The 21214-nt window shown below is 44.4% G+C and overlaps 10 protein-coding genes and 1 non-coding gene across 11 annotated transcripts; 4 read left to right on the top strand and 7 right to left on the bottom strand. All coding sequences in view use genetic code 12, as the record gives it.

The window, feature by feature from the left end:
• Positions 1 to 173: 173 nt before the first annotated feature.
• Positions 174 to 1508, bottom strand: PGUG_01507 (uncharacterized protein; the record flags this gene model as incomplete). Its single annotated transcript, XM_001485786.1, has 1 exon — positions 174 to 1508. One exon carries the CDS (start codon positions 1506 to 1508, stop codon positions 174 to 176), a length of 1335 nt encoding a protein of 444 aa, XP_001485836.2.
• Positions 1509 to 1727: 219 nt separating this feature from the next.
• SWI1 (Swi1p) lies at positions 1728 to 5558 on the bottom strand (the record flags this gene model as incomplete). Its single annotated transcript, XM_001485787.1, has 1 exon — positions 1728 to 5558. The coding sequence occupies one exon, from the start codon at positions 5556 to 5558 to the stop codon at positions 1728 to 1730; it is 3831 nt and encodes a 1276-aa protein (XP_001485837.2).
• A 114-nt stretch (positions 5559 to 5672) lies between these two features.
• Positions 5673 to 6731, bottom strand: MNN10 (alpha-1,6-mannosyltransferase; the record flags this gene model as incomplete). Its single annotated transcript, XM_001485788.1, has 1 exon — positions 5673 to 6731. One exon carries the CDS (start codon positions 6729 to 6731, stop codon positions 5673 to 5675), a length of 1059 nt encoding a protein of 352 aa, XP_001485838.2.
• A 90-nt stretch (positions 6732 to 6821) lies between these two features.
• PGUG_01510 (ubiquitin-protein ligase peroxin 10) lies at positions 6822 to 7547 on the bottom strand (the record flags this gene model as incomplete). The annotated part of the gene is made up of 1 exon (XM_001485789.1): positions 6822 to 7547. The coding sequence occupies one exon, from the start codon at positions 7545 to 7547 to the stop codon at positions 6822 to 6824; it is 726 nt and encodes a 241-aa protein (XP_001485839.2).
• Positions 7548 to 7959: 412 nt separating this feature from the next.
• Positions 7960 to 9981, bottom strand: RAD32 (DNA-directed DNA polymerase eta; the record flags this gene model as incomplete). The annotated part of the gene is made up of 1 exon (XM_001485790.1): positions 7960 to 9981. One exon carries the CDS (start codon positions 9979 to 9981, stop codon positions 7960 to 7962), a length of 2022 nt encoding a protein of 673 aa, XP_001485840.2.
• Positions 9982 to 10449: 468 nt separating this feature from the next.
• On the top strand, positions 10450 to 10521 carry PGUG_05990. The gene has a single exon. It is a non-coding gene; the product is annotated as a tRNA-Cys (tRNA).
• A 91-nt stretch (positions 10522 to 10612) lies between these two features.
• PGUG_01512 (putative metalloreductase) lies at positions 10613 to 12061 on the bottom strand (the record flags this gene model as incomplete). Its single annotated transcript, XM_001485791.1, has 1 exon — positions 10613 to 12061. The coding sequence occupies one exon, from the start codon at positions 12059 to 12061 to the stop codon at positions 10613 to 10615; it is 1449 nt and encodes a 482-aa protein (XP_001485841.2).
• Positions 12062 to 13587: 1526 nt separating this feature from the next.
• Positions 13588 to 15003, top strand: ADAEC (Adaecp; the record flags this gene model as incomplete). The annotated part of the gene is made up of 1 exon (XM_001485792.1): positions 13588 to 15003. One exon carries the CDS (start codon positions 13588 to 13590, stop codon positions 15001 to 15003), a length of 1416 nt encoding a protein of 471 aa, XP_001485842.2.
• A 1383-nt stretch (positions 15004 to 16386) lies between these two features.
• Positions 16387 to 17268, top strand: CIP1 (Cip1p; the record flags this gene model as incomplete). The annotated part of the gene is made up of 1 exon (XM_001485793.1): positions 16387 to 17268. The coding sequence occupies one exon, from the start codon at positions 16387 to 16389 to the stop codon at positions 17266 to 17268; it is 882 nt and encodes a 293-aa protein (XP_001485843.2).
• Positions 17269 to 17320: 52 nt separating this feature from the next.
• Positions 17321 to 18742, bottom strand: CMK2 (calmodulin-dependent protein kinase; the record flags this gene model as incomplete). The annotated part of the gene is made up of 1 exon (XM_001485794.1): positions 17321 to 18742. One exon carries the CDS (start codon positions 18740 to 18742, stop codon positions 17321 to 17323), a length of 1422 nt encoding a protein of 473 aa, XP_001485844.2.
• A 432-nt stretch (positions 18743 to 19174) lies between these two features.
• On the top strand, positions 19175 to 20653 carry UGA11 (Uga11p; the record flags this gene model as incomplete). The annotated part of the gene is made up of 1 exon (XM_001485795.1): positions 19175 to 20653. The coding sequence occupies one exon, from the start codon at positions 19175 to 19177 to the stop codon at positions 20651 to 20653; it is 1479 nt and encodes a 492-aa protein (XP_001485845.2).
• Between the last annotated feature and the right edge of the window lie 561 nt (positions 20654 to 21214).

A 21214-nucleotide genomic window follows, 5' to 3' on the forward strand; every position in this document is an offset into this window, starting at 1 on the left:
CAGGGAAAGTGGTGTTGGGTGTGAATCTCGGATCCGGGGAGAATTATGAAAATCATGAAAATCATGAAAATTTCATTTTCATGATTTGACTACACTCTTTCCGACTTATAAACTTCATTTCTACAAATCTCCATTTCTACAATTTCCATTACTATCTTTCTGCAGTACATTTATCACCACTCAACCGTCGACTTGCCGCACTCAAGCTGATCGCAAATCGCATCGAGCTCCTGCACATTGGGGTCGCTCGCAGCCTGCCCCACAAATGCAGGATTAATGGGCTTACCAAGTTCCTGCTCTTTGGCATAATGTTGTTTCACCATATCCCTTACCAAACCCTGGTAATATAACACCCCGCGTTCCTTGGTGGGGTGCAAGTATCCCGTCGAATACACACGCTTGTTGAGGTTCTTTTGCGTGTTTTCACACAAGTTGAAATCTTCAAGTTCCACTAGCTGCAAAAAATCGACAAATTCCTTTTTGGTGGCTTCGTCCAACCCTTTCTTGGTATAAATGTCGTACTGCAAGATGGTGTGGGTCGCCAGAATGGGGAGAACTCGAATCGAGTACCACGCTGGAGAATAACAGTTGATCCCATTGGAGGGAAAAAGGTAGACCCACAATCCATCGAACTCTCCACCAACATTAGTCTTCTTTTTGGGTTCTTGTTCCTTTTTCTTGCCAAATCCAAACCAGCTGCCATTTTCCTCGGTTTCTGGCTCGGGAGCAGGTGCTTCTTCGTTGCGGACAATTTCAGCATAGTGACGACAGTATCTCGTCTTGGGGACAACCTTATAGGTCTCCATCTTGAAAGCAGAATTGAGTCCTGGGTGAGCCGTGGGACAATGGTAGCATTCCTGGTATCCATCCATCAACGTTTTCCAGTTGAATTGGCCATCCAATTCATAGGACATGTGGTACTCGTAATCTGAAAAATCAAACTCATCGAGCTCCGAATTCAACCCTTGGTAGAATTTTTCAAACGGAAGGTACCCAGATTCCTCGTCGTCAGTGGCACTAAAGTTGACGAACACAAGACCATGCGATGTAACATGGGTTTTAATTGGAAAAAGAGAATTTTCTTCTTTTTTGAACCCTTGAACATTTTCAAACTGCGGTGCCTTGGTCAACATTCCGTCACTATTGTACGACCACCCATGGTATTTGCATCCCAAAACCACCGAGGATCCCAGCTCCTTTCTGACTACGGGATAAGCACGGTGCCGACACACATTATGGAACGCTTTGATTCTTCCGTCTACCTTTGACTTGATAAGAAAAAAATTGATCCCAGTGAACGAAAACGCAAAATAGTCACCAGCCTTCTTGAACCGAGATTCATGGATACAGAAAAGCCAAGATTTGTTGAAAATAGCCCGCTGCTCCAACTCAAAGATTTTCTCCGATGTCCACCAAGATGCTGGTAAAGTGTGCTCACCAGGAAGAAGATTTTCTTCAGGAACATCCGCAGGAGGAGCGCTAGGTTTTACAGTTGTAACTGTTGCCATGATATAATAAGCTACGAAATTATTTGGTTCGCCCGTCAATTATATAGTGTAAGTGGCATATCCTTGCATGCAAATCGCAATGCAAATCGCATCCTACTCCGCTTATCTGGCGCGAAGGTTTCCCTTATCGGGAACTGGTACCCCAGAATTTCAAGCCCCATCGATAACGTCAAGGAATTTTCCCCATCAGGAATACGGAAAAAGAGGCATAAGCGGCTATTATCTCTTCTCCAATTTGTCCAACACCGCCAATAATCTCACCACTTCTCGGCTCAATGCGCCGTCTACCAACGAAGCAAGCACTGTTTCCATAGCAAACAAAGGATCCGGTGCGACTCGCACGATATTGACCAAATCTTCAATTTCACCAATTAATTTGCTTTCTTTGTTTGTTTGCAAAAGTTTGTCTCTTATCGTTAAAGCATGCGTCAAGAGAGTATTCACCACGATCAACACCTCTTGCACTATCGTACTGACGACCCGGTGCTCATTACTTCCTCTTTGTAGTTTCGCGCCTTCGCCTATCATGACGACGGCAGACCGACCCAAATTCGACAAAATCCGGAACTTGTTGGCGATAAGCCACCTTGTAGATAAGTCGCTGAGTCCTGTATCGTCTTCTATCGGAATCAGGTCCAAAACGAGCTTGACTCCGAAAAATGCTTGTGACATAATGGGCTCCGACGAGAAAATCGTCTTGGTCAATTCGGATGCACTTTTCTCAAATGGAATCACACTCATCAACAAATGGAATGCATTGGTCATCAATTGACCTTGACGAAGCTTGTGCTCGTCTCCCAAGTACCGAGTAGCCACAACCTTGGTTTTTTCGTGGTCCTGTCTACTTATACCTATCGACGCCGTCAAGGTGCCAGTCAAGGTGCCAGTCAATACCGCTTGCATAAGAGACCGGTTTTGCGGTTCTTGAACAAGTAATTTTGTCATCACATCTACTGCAAACGGAAGGTAAGTGTAGGTGTCGAGAGGAGCCACTGGGATGTCCAAATCGGTGCTGGGTGGAGGCCCAAAACTGAAAACTAACGCCAATGCTGTGAATGTCTCTTCCATAGAAGAAAGCTGGATTTCTAGAGCCACGTTTTGCAACATGAGCAAACAGTCTTTGAGCAAACTTAAGCGCTTGCGATGGAATATGAACTTGTCAGGGTGCTCGGCCACCGCCGTGACGGTTTGCATTATCAATTTCTTGTACAAAACGTTGCTTGTTGCAATTGGCTTGTTCACATCCAAAACTGTTAAGCTTCTCAAGATCATGAGCACAGAAACCAATTGGTCCACCATCATGATCTGGTCGTCGGTAGCACTGCGTGTTTGCTGCTTACTGAAATGGTGCCTATTTTCCTCCTTAAATCCTCGTAAAGCACTCATATAATCATCTAGGTGAAACTCGACGTTTTCTTTGATATCCAGAGTATCGGGCAGCAGTTCAGCCGTAGACTGGTTAGTTTCCGAGAACAAATCGTCGTCCAAGTCCATATCTGAATCTTGCACCACTTGAGCCGTAAGTGAGTCCACGAAAAAGGCAATGTCCTCATCTTGCGAATCCGTATTTACATAGCGTTCGAAGACTGCATCGATAGTGCCACAAGGTTCAGTGGAAATTTCATTTGAAGTCATCTTGGGACTCTGGCGCACAATGCAGTCCACCAAGTTCGATCCAACTGTGCACAAAGCATCAAGCAATTCCGGACATTCAGGCAATTTGATCGAAAGAGCAGCGTCCAGCGACACCACGAGTAAAGTGTTCAAAGCATTGGTCACCTCGTCACTGTAGGGGCTTGTCATTGCTTTGAGAGACATCGTCAATGCGTGCAAGTTAACGGCACCCAATTCTGGAGCGAAAAGAAACACAGGCTTGGCCATATCAATGTCTTGACCAAGAGACGATAATGTCATTATATCATGACCGGCTTGTGTGTCAGCTGAAGCTCGGTAAGGAATATAGTTCTTGATCATGTTGGTGGTACTGGTTGGTTTTGGTTCTCCTGGGTTACCTCTCAGTCCCAGGACAGATCTCTGGGTCGCCTGAACGACGCTGCTTGCTCTGGATTGGTTTTGGTGAACGTATGGCGATTGGACTTGCGGCGAGTTGTGCGACAGTGTGCTGGCTCGGGACTGCTGGCGCTGACGAGGAGTTGGAGCTGAAGACACAGATTCAGGTGGAAAAGTTTGTCCCGGAACAAAATTTGAAGTTGGAGTTGGAGCGGGTTTGTTGTGGAGGGCTGGTGAGACTGTTGGCGGTGACATCTGATTCATTTGGTTTACACCTGGTGACATTGCCTGCTGTTTTTGATGGGGCTGTTGTTGAGGAATTTGCTGCTGGAGCGGAATTTGATTTGGAGCCGGCTGTTGGTTTGGTGTTGGTGGCTGTTTTTGACGTTGAAGTTTGGCCACAAGCTGCTTCTGGTAATGAAGTCGGCGCTCCTGGATATCCTTTTGACCATCTGGAGTGCTGCAATATTGTTCATAGGGAAGCACATATTGCACGTAACATGAACTTAATTCTTTATCTATGCTGGCCCTTCCAGCTGGCGTATCCACTCCTTCGTACAAATTGAGCCGTTGTGCCAAAATCGACCACGGTGACGGCTGTTGAGGCTGCTGAAGCGACTTGATCATCACTTGCGCCCCGCCTAGTTTATGCGAAAGAACATACAAAAAGAAAAGATTGACTCTCTTTCTGTTCACCACAATTGGCTCTCGAATGGGGGACCCACGGCGACTCATGAAGTCGTTCAAAACCGCCATAAATATTTCGATTTGAAGCTGGGCAATCTGGGCAGGTGGAAGTTTTCCTTGTGCTTGTCCAGCCGCCTGGGGTTGCTGCGATGGAGGTTCCTGTTGAAGCATGTTTGGCGGAGTTCCATGGGATTGTGGAGTCTGGGTCTGTGGATTTTGTTGTTGTTGCTGTTGCTGCTGTTGCGGCGGTTGTTGCTGGAAATTAAAGTTCTGCGGCTGTCGATAAAACTGCTCCATGTTCTGGTTCAGAAACTGGCGATTATTTTGAGCTCCTTGAGGCATTGCTGCGTTCTGCTGTGGAGTTTCAATACCCACAGAACCAGGAGGTTTACCCAATGAAGGGCTGAATTGTTGAGTAATAAGTCCAGTTCGTTGCTGAGATGCTTCCATTTCCATGTTTTTCAACCGAGCCTGAGCCTGGGCTTGAGCCTGAGCTTGTGCTTGAGCCCGAGCCTGCGCCTGGGCCAGAGCGTTCATGGGCTGCTGCTGCTGCTGCTGCTGCTGCTGCTTCTGCTTTTGTGCCTGGAGCATTTGCTGCTGCATTATCTGCTGTCGCATCCGAGATAACTGCTCCTTTTTACTGGTGTCCAACAGAGTCTGTGGCTGCTGGCTACCTTGAGGCATTCGCATTTGGTTGGAGAAATTGTTCATCATACTCTGCTGACCTGCCATGGGCAGGTTCAAGTTCATGGGCGACGCTTGGTTTTGTGGCTGGTGGAATTGCATGTTGAGCTGACCAGGCCCCGACCCGGCTTGACCCGCAAGACCTTGGTTCGGACGCTGGTTGTGGTTGATGCCTGTCATGCCTTGGTTCAACCCGGCCAGGTTTTGTCTCACGTTTTGGTTCTGGTTTTGGTTGAGGTTCATTTGGTTTTGGTTCATGTTTTGGTTTTGGTTGTGGTTCATTCCTTGACCAAGTCCTTGGTTGGGTCCTTGGTTCATTCCTTGATTCATTCCTTGGTTTATTTGGTTCATTTGGTTCATTCCCAATTGGTCCATACTTGGGTTTATCGTCAGATTATCCATTCCTTGGTTTCCCGGGCTCTGGCTCATCGCCCCGCCAGCCATAAACTGCTTTTCCATGGGGCGGTTGCCCTGGTCGGGGTTTTTCGTCTCCATAGGAAACATTAGGTTCATTGACTGGTTGGTCGGCTGGTCCATCGGCATCGACATGGCACTCGAAGGAGCATCTTGAGAAGATTCTTGGGAAAACAAGTTGGAGAGAAAGTCGTCTCCACCTCCCTGGTTGCTCTGGGCACCGTCAAAGTCGTCATATAGCCAGAACTCACTCATGTTGGTGGTGTGTTTTTGAGGCGAGCGGCTGCGGAAGTTTTGAGAATATGCGAAAAATCGAAAACCCTGGGGGCTGTGTGCAGTATATGAAAAGTCGCTACATATTGACTAGCTTTACCAAAAATGCCACCATGGTTTGTAAATTTGTTTACTGAGCGCCTTGTAGTGCTCCATTTCTTGCCAGCAGTCTCGACCCCATTCACATCCTGCCATATTGACGACAAAGTCGTGGCGATGGAAGAAATATTGTGGGTCGTCGGCCTTATCCGAGCAGGCTCCGGGAGGAAATGCGTTGATCATTCTGAGAGGTAAGAAACCCACACGCTCGCGGATCCACGGCTGGGTCAGGTAGAGCGTTTCTAGTGCGTCCTGTTCTTTGTGCTCCCATTGCATATGCATCTGCTCGTACAACGCCGGGTCCCACCAGCTATCCAAAAGCATCTCTGACCACGCCGACCGCCTCATGAGAAACAGCCCTAAATTGAACCCGCCACAGTCCTGTGTTATTATCATATCCACTGGGTTGTCGTAGTTGACGTAGGGAATGTCGACTGGGATATTTAGAGGATTGAGTTTGTCGAGAGTACGGTAGGTTGAACCTTCGAGATCGTCCAAAAAATGCTCTTCCAACGACCGGGTCGGGTCCATGATGAATGTGTGAAGATCAAGCCACCAAAACCATTGGGCATTGGGAAATTGTCTCATGGTTTGTTTGAGAATGTCCACCTTTTCCCACGATTCTCTCCACTCGTGAGAATATCGTTTTTTGATCGTCATGTCCTTGATGGTTAGAGCATACCCGTGTCTCTTGGCGTACTGCTTTTTGTTGGCAATCAGTGATCTTTCCACCGACCATTCTTGAGGACCCTTCCATTTGAGAACACCACCACCTTCATTTGCAGCAAGAATTATCACCACTTTTGGATCGCCGCGGCGAAAATGTGGGATAAACGGCGTCGATGTGAAGAGAGAAAGCGACAATAAAAGCATCAATAAAATTGCAAATATTTTATGTTGAAGAATCAACTCCTGAACCGTGCGAGTTCCTGCCCTCACATAGTGTTGAAATTTGACTTTTGCCAGCTGATGCTTTGCCGGCTTGAACGTGTGAGTGTAGTCATCGCCGTGAGCTTCCCCCAACTCGACGCGCTCGTGAACGCTGTATATACTCATGGACGCCAGACGTGAATCGCAGTGTTGAATTATTGAATTGTGTTGGATTGGTCAGCAGTCACGAAATATTACATAAGCGTCCGATTCCATTTATCGTAACGGTAAGAGGTTTTGTTCATCGCAGTGCTGCCGACACAACGGGCATTCCGGGTGGTCGCGAATCCAATCCACGATGCAGATCCAGCAGAAAAAATGGCCGCAATTGGCCGCGGCTGGATTCGTCATTGGCGACAAACAAAGCATGCAGGCGCGGGTGTTTTCCGGTATATAAGGGAGCTGCGTGGGGTCAGAAAGGTCAATGTTCATAGATTTGTAGAGATTTTCGTCATTGTTCACTTTTTCTCCGATTTTTTCCAATTGGCCAATATTTGAGATGAGTGTATCGGATCCAGATTGGTCAACTTTCTCAGAAGTTTTTTTCTTGTTGAGGTGAGTCTTGAGATTGAGAAGTCCCTTTACCGCAAACTGAAGCAAGATCACTGCACCCAATAAACCGTAACTGCCTGTAGCTTGTTTGAGCTTCTTAGGGTCTTTATTATGACCGAAAACGTACCGCATTCCAAATATACGCTTAGAAAGCGAATAATATTCACCCAGAAAATAAAACACGGCAATATGAAGATTCATGAGCACATCGAGTATTTTGGTGTAGGACGACAAAAACGTCGTAACATACCAGGGTTCGTCTCCCTCTTTGCCAGCTCTCCACCTTTTGACTAACCGGCTCACTACATACGGCAAAAGGGCATACGAGACAATAAACCCGATTTTGGGCAACATGTGGGGTAATCGTTTGCCGCTTCGATTAACATACATCAAGTCCACATACTCTTCTCCCAAGGTTCTAGCACCCAAAAGTGTTGTGAGCGCCAAGTAGAGCGATTTTGCCGCAACGGTGATTTCCTCAGGATGTGTGTGAACATATCTTTGACCTTTTAAAACATGGATGACATCTTGAATTTTCGTTCGAAAAGAAGACTCAAAATAAGCATCTTTCTGATGAGCTCTCACTATGTTAGTGTTGTTTGTGGTTGTAGTAGCAGAATTTACATACCTATAGTTGCCGCATTCGCATACGGCAATGCATTCTTGTTCACCTTAGACATGGTTATTGACCGAGGTGAGCTGTGGGGAGAAGTGAATATATGAATGTTGTTCTATATGCAGGATATTCGATGGCTTAATTTATATGCTGTATCCGGTGCTTTGGTAACTTTGGGCTCTTCAGTCACTTACGCTTGAACTGGAGGGTGGGCTGGGACAGGTTCAATTTCTCCGACAACTCGAGGGCATAGTGGTAATCGCGGTGCTCTGGTTCGTCGTCGATTTTGCAGTTGCACTGTGTGCAGTACCCGTCTTTGATTGCAAAAGTCGACTGTTTTGAAGCCTGGCTATTTAGCCTTGCAAATATATCAGGTTTGGGGGAAGATTCTTTCTTTTCGCGTTTTGGAACGTTTTCTGTTTTTCTCAGCTTGTAATCGCTGAAAAGTTTGGTGATATAATCGTTATCAACTTTCGCAGTTTTGGGCTTTTTGGGCGATGGTGGTTTGGATGCTTGTTCTTCTTTTACAGCATCAAACATTCGTTTGATCGTTTCTTCCGTATCTTGGGCTCCGGAATCTCCAACGTAGCGGTCTATAAGGCTGGAATCGGAAGTGACGGTGAAATTTGAGACGATCAATGCACAGTTTAAAATTGGGTTCACCTTGATTTTTTTAAGTTTTTCATCATCGTTAAAGTCAATCTTCTTGATATCTGTTCCGCCGGAATCCTCGATTTTTCCACTCAGCTCAAGCATCTCCTTCATCAATTTTAAGCTGGTAGACTCGACTACTTGGTGCAATTTATCAAGCGAGCGAAACACAGGAAGGGTAACTTGCTTTGATATTCTTGCACCCGACAAAAACCCAATCTGTAAGCTCATAGTTTTGGGGCGAACAAGCACCCCTTTCTCCTTGTGTGACACCAGCAGCATCAGAAGGTTCATATTCTCGTCGTCCAAGTCGATAAATCGATTATGAAGGTCACCGGCATACACTTTCAACCAAGAAAAAATATCAAAAAGCGTCTTTACTGGTCTTTGAGGAATAAAATTTTTTCTTGACATCATGGATTTCACGTCTGTTCGAAGCCTTAGAGGTTGTTTGTCATCGCCTCGAACTATATCGTAGATTTTCTGGGCAAATTGTGGATCTTGAGGATACTCTTTTTGAATATCTTGTAAAGTGTAATTTTCACGAAGATGAGTAAATGAATTGACACCTGGTGGGGTATCGAAGCGTGCTAGTACGGTATCGCCTGTTTTCCCTCCCATTCCTGAAACATCGTTAAACTGAAAATTGGTCAAAAAATTAGGAATCAGGGCCAGCCTGATGATGGTTTGATTGTCTGGTTTATTGAATCCTGCTGCGAGTTTAGCAAGAAATTTGTTTCTGGCAATTCCGCCCGAAGTAGTATATGAGAGCTCGTCGTAGATGAGTTTCCTGATTTTGTAGAGAACCTGAGCACCGATAAGTACGCAAATATCATCCCAATCAGAAATTGTAGGAGGAGATGCTGGAGGTTTTTGTGACGAGGAAACGTTTTCTCTCAGTTGTAATTCGGCATCTTCTGCTTCGGTTCTGACTGTTTCTCCCTGCCAATAAAGCGATTCCGGGAGTTGCGGCGGTATATCAGGTAATTTCAGCCCCAATTGACGAAGTTGAGGAAATTCCAAAAGTAGTCTCTTGTGAACTTCACGCCCCAAGTCCATGTAACATTCGTCCACACTCGCTTTCTCGACCACGTCACAGTGCTGCTTGATGATTTTGATGATTTTCCGGCTTTCTCGCCGATAAGGATCGAGGGAAACCTTGTGCTCTGCTTGGTTGGGAAGTCCATCAACATAAGACCAATATGGATTTCCCTTTTTGAACACAGCAGCATGAGCAAGAATCACATCGGGACATTTTTCCCGTGCCGATTTAACATTATCCATCCGATTTATGCCATATTTTCGAGCGGCGTACGAAACTGCAATGAGGGTCAGCCATTGAACGCAAACCACCGGATCATCAATGGAGAGATTTAGTCGAGTTTGTTCCACTTGTGCGAAAAACGCGTTCATATCCACTAGTGCAATCACCGCCAACGGCAGTTTGTAGGCAATTGCGGGATTGGAGAGAGATTCTAGGTCTGCGACGGAAAATTTGGTGGGTTGAGGAACGGTTTTGAAGTCGTTTGTTTTCTGTACATCTTTGAGTATGGACATCCCAGAATGAAGTTATGAGGAGGGTGGTTGTGTGGGAGTATTTGGTCCTTTGGTGGTTGTAAATGTTAAATGGAAGGTGAATTAGTGGTAGGTAAAGTGCAAAATTAACGTGAGAATAGATTGAAAGTGAGAATTAATTAAAAATGCGAAAAAATAGAATATCGCGAAACTCGAAATTAAAAGATAGTGAACTGGTTACAAGTACTATATGGATCATGTATGGTTGGTTAAAATGGTGGGTTACTTGTAGAGAACTAATGGAAATTGACGGAATGAAGGTACTTTGAATGCAACATCTATACAATTTACAAGTTCCTCATTTTCCAGAATCTCATAAATGACAAGAAAAGTATGAGTAACTGGCTGGGCTGGTAATGACTAGGCGATACGGTAGGGATAATACTGGTAAATAACTGCCCTCTCTGTTATTTCTTCTTGTTTTAAGTGCTGTCCATTTTTCCCAAATATGCTCGTGTGGCGCAGTGGTAGCGCAGCAGATTGCAAATCTGTTGGTCCTTAGTTCGAACCTGAGCGCGAGCTTCTTTTTTTGCAGCGATCAAACTTTATTGCTTGTATTTTAATCTTAAGTTGCTTTCTATTCATATTCTCTTGCATATATAATATATTACCGCTACATCTCGTAAATCTCCGTAACCGACTCGATTTTATGGTTACGGCACCAATTTTCACAATCTTTGACAAGACTGCGAGGACCACAACTTATTACGCAACTGGAATTTGGAGTCGTTTCTAAGCTCGCACACACGTTGTTTAAGTCTGGTCTACCACGGAGGATCTCTGGCTGTTTTGTAGCCTCGGAATTTTTGGAACTTTCTTCGAGATTTTCAAGTTCGATGGTTTCGTGCATCAAGCCATGGCCCTCGCTTTCGTCTTCGACACTTAAAGAATCGTTTCCTGTGATGTAAACTTGGACTTTATCGAGTAGCGAGTAATGGCGGAGCACAAACAAGTCGGCTTTACTTCTGGTGCACCAAATCATGGTGACGTCTAGTTTGGTGATAAGATACTTGAAAACTGGAATTGCCAACGAGATACCAGAGCCTCCACAAATTATCACACTCTGGTCGAACCGGGATATCAGATTGTCGTCGAAACTTAAACTTGTATACGGCGAAGACAAGTTATACTGTGTATCTTTTGCAAAAATGAAGGTACCTTTTTTCACCACCAAATCCAAGGTCTCGCTTGTTCCAGGCAAGGTAGCAGATGTGAAAGGATGGGAAGCAAAAACCCACGATTTCCACGACCGGTTGGAGTGATTTATTCGCACATGCGAACCAGGCTTGAAAGAAGTTGCAATGTGGTCTGGCCAAGGGAAAGAAACCAAAACAAGCGAAGAGTTGGGAACCTCCTTGAGTGATACTGGAGTAGCGGAGTAGGTTTGGAACTTGATAAAAAACAAAATTGCCAAAAGTAGACCGCAAATTGCGACGAACAATGTCACTGGTGGACGAGCATGGAACAAAATAAGTACAACAAACATGCCTATTGTGATGTTATGGGACACATAGAACAAGCGGTAGCTCTGGCGGCGGAAAAGAGCCACGGAAACCACCAATAAAACCACAGCGGCTGCAAAAACAACCACTCCCAATAAATTATCAATTTTGAACAAATGATGGAAAAACGTTCCTTCCACAAACCATTTGACAAAGTATCCAATGCCATGGATCATGGAACACACCACAATGATCCGGGACATCCATTTGTGCAAATTAAGGTTTTGCAAGTAGTTTTCCAATGGCCAATACTTGTATGCCAACAAGATATCAAACGGCAATAAACAATAAGCCATCCGACCAAACCGCTTAATTGAAACATTATAGTGTTCCAGCCATTCGTGGATATTCCAAACACCAAGAATTGCAAGTAAAATTGCCCAAATAACAATCTGGGGTAACCATGGAAGGGATCTTCGAGTCGAAGAAGATCCTACTTTTCTTAGTCTAGGCACAGTAGCAACCACTACAATGTGCACAATCGAAAGGAGAAACACCACATAACCATACTTGACGTTCACAGTGTGGAGATGGCCCTCATGACGTGGGTGGTTGTGCATGAGAAAATCGATCGGTATACCCTGTGAAATTTACCCTGACGTCAAAGTCACGTGCACAATGATGAAAAATATCGTCTCATGACGTCATGACAAGATATGGGTAAGTATTGTCGGTAGCAATTGCCTTGGAGTTGTCAAGATTCTATCATCAGGAAAGTCCACATGTGTTGTGGTAGAATCACCAATGGCTCTTTGAAGTGTGATGATGAGAAAAAACCGTTTTTAACCGCGTTACATGTTCCCCTGAATCGTTGCGAGCGCGTGCGCATTGAGGAGACAAAATAATTCAATTTCTTGATGAGGTGATGATATTATTTGGAGGGGAAGGTAAAAAATAATACAAGAAATTGGAAAATATCAGGAAATGAAACGAGAATGGAAACCTAGAGAAGAAGGAGAAGAAGAAGAGAAAAGGCAAAACAAAAGTAAGAGGGCAAATTATATATAAATTATCAATTACTTGGGTGAATCATAAGGTTTGTTGACAGCTCTTATCAGCAGAGTCCTTGCATATAATCAGATACTTCGCCACACACTCCACGCAATGACGTCAGACAAGCTATGTCTCAGCTGCAAATGAAGTGACATATTGAATTTATGCAAGATAAAACACCGCTTACACATCAAATCCACGTTCGACGGGGCGGGTATGTGAGTAGCAAAACGGCGTGGGGCTGCTTTAGTGTCCATTGCGTCATGGAACAACTTTGTACGATTTCGATGTTACAATTTCACTGGCCATGTGCTTAGGAACAGAATTCCAGTTAGGAGTTCCGAGGTATAGGATACTATCAAAATTCGACCGCGGCTGGTGAAGTATTAGGGGACTGGCCAAAACTCGGAAACACTCCCAATTGGGACATCAAACGGCAAAATTTCGGATGTCCGCTCACGATCGGTTATGGTTTCCGCGCGATAGATGTGCAGAACCTTGCATGGTGTAATAATAAGACCATTCTTTATTTAACGTGGAATCCCGCGCCCACGTCCCTAGTCATGCACGCCTCACTCTCCACTCGCCCAATTGGGTGTCGCACAATATAGTGTATGCACTCCCGGGGGCATGTCTTAGATGGTGGTAACGTCAATTGTGAAAGATTGGTTAGTTTTTCCGAGACATAGTTTACATTGAATATACAAAATGGTTCCAACTTGTTGATTGCAAATTTGAGTTTGAATCGCTCAATTAACCATCTGTTAATGATCCGAATTTAATTCCCCGAAGGGCCCAGACTTTTCCGCACCCACGGAACCCCGAAGCTTACTTACCACCTTTATGTGCATAATGCGTCTGCATATGCATTCCTATGCGTAATGAGCCCAGCGTTCCAGAAACCCTTTCGTCACTCCGCAGGCCCCATTAACGAATGGAGGGGGGTGTGGAAAATTACAACCGCATATATAAACAGCGTCGCATTCACTTTGATTGATAAAACCCCTTTTGATTCAAAGTGGCTTTTTCTCATTGATTACTCCCCTACCTAAGGTTATCAAAACCCTATAGTCCATACCCCTGATCTTTGATAATGGTATACTCTTCTGAAAACGCAAAATGGAAAGCCTACCAATTTGGTGATCCTTTTGCTACGGGAGCATTTTACGTTTGCAATAAGGTTGCCAAGGTTTTTTGTCGGCCAGATTGTGACGCTCGTCCGGTAACCAATCTTAAACTGGAAATTAAATTTGTTGATACTCCACATGATGCCATTGCTAATGGTTACGTTGCCTGTGCGCACTGTGAACCCTTGTCGCATCCGGCTGTTGACATCAAGTTTTTGGTACAATGTGTGGCTTCTATAAACGAACTGATTGGGTTTCTTCCGCCACTCCTTGATGAAAACGAGGACATGAACGACCAGCTTATCAAAGAGAATATTATGGAAACAAAGAAAAGTAACAAGGAGATTATTATTCAAACGATCAATGCTCGCAGGTCATCTTACCCATCTATAAACATCGATAATGGGTCCAAGGAATTTGAAAACTCATCGTTATCCAAAAACGATTCTGACCATTACCGTCTCGTGGACCTCGCATGCCGCCATTTGGCTCTTGCTGCTGCCATTAACATCTTTGCTCCAGCTCCAAAAAGCCCCAGATCTCCAGAAGACACTAAGGGGAAGCGCAGGAGAAGAGGCGGTGTGCTCGGATTCAAAGAATTAGCAGCTAAGTCAAAACTTTCCGCATGGCATTTTCACCGGGTTTTCAAGTCGGTTACTGGATTGACCCCAAAGACTTATGGTGACAAATGCTGGGAATACCTTAAAAACATCAAGGATGAACAGAGCGACATCACCCCACCATCGTCGTTACTGTCGATAAGTGGCATGACTCGTCAGCGTGACGACTTTGCCTCGTCCAGCACCAGCTCTCCATCCGCTGAACCAAGCCCAAAGAGAGTCAAAATAGAAAGTTCTTCTCCCGCATTTACCAATGCTCCTGCTCCGTTCAACAATACCCAATTGAACTGGGATATCCCCGAATTGTCTCCAACTTTGGGTAAACAAGACTTTACCATGCCCCAAACCACATTTGATTTCAGCTTTGACTTGAAAACTGAACAACCGGACTTGAACTTGAGTTTGAAACCCGAACCTTCGCAAATGACTGATTTTGATACCGAAGTTCCAAACTATGTTAAATCGGTGTCTGTTCCTGACTTGACCAAGTACAACCCCACACCACCATCGTTATTCTCCCATTCCAAACCACACACCATTTCTCCTTCGTCAGAAAGCCTGCCCATGACGTTGACTGCACCATCTTCCGATAAATTGACAATGCCTACCATGGACCCAACATACAACATGATGATTCCCGAACTTAATGACAAGAACGACGATCCTGTTATTGACGAACTTTACAACTTTCCTCTCAGCTTTGAAATTGAGGGTAATGGGCTTGACATCTTGCCCGAATTCATTTCCACTCCCGCTATATAGAATTGGAAACACCTTCCTTACGATCAGTGTTGTTACGCATGCTACGATAATGTACAATTACTTAATACCACCAACAGTAGGAGTAAAACGAAGGAGCATATTCCATCTTGGCTATTTTCTCGTTTCACATTCATTTCCATTTCGATTATTTCGTAATTCTTCTCGCATTCAATTATTTTCCAGTTCTACATTCACATCATTCATTTCACTCTTTATTCTTGGCTATGCACCTTCGATTCATCTATGCGTCAACTTTTTCCAGAATTTATATTATTTTTGGAGATTCATTTTTTCGTTAATTCATTTTTCGCCAAATCTTTCCGCATTTGTCGGACTTTTCGCTTCTTAGTCTCGCATTTCACTTCAAGTCTCACGTAAATCGTATCTTTCCGTTTCATCCGACATGTATTATGTGAACATGGCCAAGACTACAACAAATAATTTGTTCATCAAAATATCCTTTTATCGAATCGGTGCTGCATTCCCCTACCCAAACACGCGGTTCCGAACTGAAATTTCGCACCCAAAAAATAACGACCTGTCGATAAATCACCAGGCTTAGCTATGCAAATAATATTACCCAACCAGAAAAGCGATATGTACTCTCGCTGATTCACCTGGCGCTTACATTAGCCACATTGATTTTGAAAAGGAAGGTTGTGGATACAGATAGAACATAAAAAATAATGGCTGCAAGGGCAATGACGCAAGTAGTAGACGGCAGAACCCAAAATATTGACAAAGGAACTCCATGGTTTTACCGTCAAAAAATAGTCGTTTTCTATTGTGAATCTTGCATCAATTTCACAAACGCCTTATCATTCAATCGCTGACACCTATTCAGTACCTCTGCAGTAATTTCCCAAACTGTCCAACTTGGGTGCATCAGTCAAGTATTACCGACATTGGCATGCATGAATGAATGTGCCCAATTTTTGCATGTGCAGAAGTGCGCGAATAACGACATTAATCTACCTTCGCATGCAAGCGGGCCACTGCACTTGTGCGCCCGCGAAAGCTTAATTATAGGGCAGGTGATTACGCCAGGCCCGTAGTTTGGGTTGATCCCCCACCTTTGGTGGCGGGGAGTTAAAGGGTAAACCGTTTTGAAAGATGCACGGCACAGCGTCACATGATCATTACTAATCTAAAACCCGTACTGCATGGCATTCTGACTAAATGAATTGATACGCGCACGCAAATTGTGGCATCATCGTCTTCCCCCTCCTTCTGTTGTCAGCATCCAAGTATGCTTACACTAGCAGCTCTTACTAAAATTTGATTTTCGCAGCCACAACTGAACCCTTGATTACATACCAATGAACATATAAATAACCAGCTGCCACAACTGATTTTCATCATTAACAAGAATATTACAAAACTATGTCGTCCGTTGCAATCGTTGGAATCAACAGTGTTATCGCACCAAAATTAATTGAAGCTTTGGAAGGAAGTGTTTTTGCAGGTAAATTTCAATTTCCCATCAAAGCAATTACAAGGTCCACCGAAGGTAAATCCAGTACTGACAAGCTCAAGTATGTCGCCGTCAACTATGACGATCCTGCGCTGGTCGTGAAGGAACTTCAAGGCACAGACGTGATCATTTCGTTGCTTACCGTCAACCCTGATGTTCTCAAGACTTTGGAATCGATTGTCAAAGAAGTCAAACCCAAGCTTTATATCCCATCGCAATTCGGTGTTGATGTGAAATACGTCTCTTCTTACATTCCTGGGCTTTTGAACGTCAAGGATGACCATTCCGAAAATGTTAGAGCTGCCGGAATTAAAGTGGTGGACATCTACAATGGATTTTTTGCTTCTCCAAAGTCTTGGTTGTACGAGATTGTTCCCCACCTTGGAATTGATGTCGAGAAGAAGGAGTATGTTGCTCGTGGTGACTTGAACACCCAAATCTCGTACACAAATTTGACCGATTTGGGACTTGCAATTGCTTCAATTGCTTCGAATCCATCTGGAAACTGGCCCCAACAGGTTAAAATCCAGTCTGGAAAGGTCACCGTCAAGGATGTTATTGAGAGATACGAGAAAGACCACGGCGTCAAATTGACTCAAAAAGAAGCCGTTTCTAAGGAAGATACCTTGAAACAAGTTTATGAGAAACTCAAGAACTTCAATCCTGCTGATTATGTGTTTTATTTGCACGCCATTGCTGCTCAAGGTGAAGGTAAGGGAGCCAACTTTACTGAGAATGACGACGAGTTGGTCAACCCAGGTGAAAAGTTGTGGAAGTGGAGCAAATACTAGGAGTTTCAATTGTCTGAGTGTAACTATATAATAAGATAATCTTCTCAAACATCTACTCCTCCTTGAAACTCGTAACTCTGTCCTTGTTCTGCTTGGCAGCATGAACCAATTGCACGAATGCATCGCTGGTCAATGATGACTTTTCCTTCTTAGGTTTCGCCAATGAGGATTTGGACCCGTCTGGGTGTTCCAGTTCCAACGCTTGAGAGAACTTTTTCCAGTCGAATAAGGCATTAGGTTTAGAGTCTTTAGTGTCGAATTCATCTTCAGATATTATCGAGCCTTCGGAGCCAAACAAGTTAATCTCATTAGGATCGTCGTCGTCGTCGGTCTGTAACTCCTTCAATTTCTGGATCTTGTTGTTCAATTTGACCATTTCGATCGCCAGCTTGAACTTGGATTTGGCATTGAATTGCTGTTTAATATTAGGAAGCAAATCGTTATCCTTGTGGTCAGCAGCTACCGATACGAGCCAAGGATCCTTCAACAATTCATCTGCCGTGGGTCGTTTTTCCGGGTCGAATTGAAGTGCCTTGATGATAAATCGACGAGCATCCTTGGATACATCTTTCCAGTAATCAGCATGGAAAATTACGGCATTATTATTGCGGACCTCGGCGATGAAATCCTGAACATTTTCCGACCGAAATGGCGAATAGCCGCAGAGAACAGTGTATGTGATCACCCCCAAAGACCAGATATCACACGGCTTCCCGTGTCCCGAGCCGATGATTACTTCTGGAGCTGCATACCCGAACGAACCGGCCGACGACGTCAATTTTTCACTGGGTGACTGGAGTTTTTTGGCAATACCAAAGTCCGCCAACACCACATTGGAGTTGGTAGCGGGTGTGAGGTACAAGATGTTTTCTGGCTTCAAATCTCGGTGGACAATGTCGATGCTATGAAGGTATTGGATCGCCTCGAGCATCTGGACCACCACCAACGATGCGTCGTGCTCACTAAAACGGCCCTGGTTGACGATTCGGTCGAAAAGTTCGCCACCCGTGGCCAATTGAGTCACAATATAGAATTTATCCTTCAGTTCGAACCAATCTACAAAACTGACAATGTGAGGATGGTGGAGTTGTTGGAGCAATTTGAGCTCGTCCAACACAACATCTTCATGACCTTTGAGTGCTTTTTTCAAAATGATCTTGATCGCCACCTCTTCTCCCGTCGTATTATCCCTAGCATGTCGAACTATACCGAAAGAACCGGCTCCAAGCGTTCTTCCAAAGGTGAAATTGGCTTTACGAGAATAGGAATTTGGTTGTCCACTGAGACGATTTATGATTTTCTTGAGCTGGTTGCCATCGCGCTGGACTTCTGTCATGGCAAATGTGAAAATTGGGAAAAAAAAGCTTAGAAACTTGAAAGAATAACACCAAAGAATCAGTGACCAATTCTCAATAAATCCGCAGCAGGCTTGGCTGGGGGTTGATGCAGGACAATGGGATGCATGCAGGAACATAGTGATTCGGATTATTTTTAGAACTCAGTAAAACTTGTAGAATTGTAGAGTTTTAAAATTGCCCGAAAATTTAGTGTTAGGAAGTGAATTGAAATTGAAATTCGTCAAACTTGATCACTTGACCATTTGATCAATCGCTTATCTATGGGTGCGAATTGCCTATTTGGGAACAAGCGCGCAACAGCGATTAACTGACATCAGCTAAACAATCAATATTGACTCTAAACTCACGAAACTCAGCCACAGTAACTACAGACACACACACAAACCCCACGTACCATTTTATCCCGAATGAATTTCCATTAACTTCCATTTTTATGAACTCTTCAAATTTACCCACCTGCATACAAGTTCCTGCACACATCCTCGGGATCCCATCCCCATCCATCTCCATAATATATAAAGTCCCCAACCCCAAGCAAGTTCATCCAAATGTTGAGATCTGTCCACAGAACCACCAGCGCCGCTCGGATCGCACAATTAGCCAAGCGGTACTCATCGTATGCCTCGTCGGTTTTCCCCGATGAGCCCTCGGTTCCCCAACTCAAAACCGAGGTTCCCGGTCCCATCGGAACTCAATTGAACACCAATTTGGGAGACGTGTTCGATAATAGAGCCGCCTACTTTGTTACCGACTACTATAATAGTATAGGTAACTATATCTCCGATGCCGATGGGAACAAGCTCCTCGACGTCTATATGCAGATCGCATCCATCGGTTTGGGGTACAATAATCCTGCACTCAAGCAGGTTGCAAAACTGGACGAAATGACAACAGCTTTAATCAACCGGCCAGCTTTGGCATGTTTCCCAGGAGTAGATTACCAGAAAGTGCTCGAAGACGGTATCTTGAAAGCCGCACCTCCGGGAATGACTAAAGTTTGGACAGCCACCACCGGATCCGATGCTAACGAGACTGCATTCAAGGCAGCGTTCATGTTGCAAGCGGCACGCGACCGCGGGTCGCGTGACTTTAACCAACAAGAGCTTATCAGTGTGATGAACAATGAAGCTCCTGGCGCCTCCGAAAAGTGTATTCTTTCGTTTGACAAGGCGTTCCACGGACGGCTTTTCGGGTCTCTTTCCACCACGAGATCGAAGGCCATTCACAAGTTGGACATTCCTGCATTTCCATGGCCCAAAGCACCATTTCCAGCGTTGAAATATCCATTGAAAGATTTTGAAAATGAGAATAAACAAGAAGAAAATCGTTGTTTGGAGCAATTGGAGGACATTATAGTTGGAAAAGGTAAAGGAAATATCGCTGCTTTGATTGTGGAACCTGTTCAATCCGAAGGTGGAGACAACCATGCCTCTGCCAGTTTCTTTCAAGGTGTTCGTGATATCACATTAAAACACAATATTTTCATGATTGTGGATGAAGTTCAGACTGGTGTGGCCGCCACAGGAAAGTTCTGGGCCCATGAGCATTGGAACCTTTCAACTCCACCAGATATGGTGACTTTTTCAAAAAAGTTCCAAGCAGCAGGTTTCTATTTTAGAGACCCAGAATTACAGCCTCGCCAAGCTTATCGCCAGTTCAACACCTGGTGTGGAGATCCATCCAAAGCACTCATTGCAAGGACAATTGTTCAAGAAATAGAGGCAAATAATCTTGTTGCTGCTACTGCCTCTGTTGGAGACTATCTCTTCAACAACCTTTCTTCGCTTTTCGAAAAGTATCCCGGCCACGCCTCCAATATCAGAGGTCAGAATATGGGCACCTTTATTGCGTGGGACTCACCAAATGCTGACCATAGAGCCAAATTTTTGTTGGCATGTCGTGCCAAAGGTGTCAATATTGGAGGATGTGGAGAAGCTGCTATTCGGCTCCGTCCAAGTTTGGCTTTTAATGAGTCGCATGCTGATGTGTTGTGTGGTATAATTGAGAATGTGTTGGGGGAGATGTAGGAAAATTGCGGAAAGAAGCATTGGGCCAAAAAGTATTCGCAGCAAGATTTCGCAGCCAAATAGTTTTCGCGCCAAATGTTCGCGTCAAATTCGCGCCAAATTTGATAAGAATAGTTGACATTCAGTATGAGGTTGTAGATATGGTCACTACTCAATCTCTTAATACAAATTCTTAATACAATGTTATACTCTAACTTTAAATTTGCAGCCAAACATTCTCTCAATTCGAAGAAAATAATAAACATAGTGAAATATGAGTCGTGATCTATAATGCTAATAAATATACTTCATTTATAAAATCGCCAGTAGAATATGTCTTTTCGCATCACTTGTCGCTTACGCTTCAAGTGCTTCGCTGTACTTCGGCTGTTGCTCGCGCTCGCTACCGCTCGCGCTCGCTGTCGCAATTACCTGCCGGTTTCCGGATGGGGCGCTCCTGCACAGCGTCAGGTGTCACCGCTGTTTGCATACTATTATTTTCTTCCTTGAAACACCCCCATTTTTCCCAAAACTTATCCGGTTTCTGCCCCTGCTTCAGGAACCTTATTTATTCATCTTCCC

Source organism: Meyerozyma guilliermondii, genomic scaffold (genome assembly GCF_000149425.1).
Source record: "Meyerozyma guilliermondii ATCC 6260 scaffold_2 genomic scaffold, whole genome shotgun sequence".
In the NCBI taxonomy this organism is placed as follows: domain Eukaryota; kingdom Fungi; phylum Ascomycota; class Pichiomycetes; order Serinales; family Debaryomycetaceae; genus Meyerozyma; species Meyerozyma guilliermondii.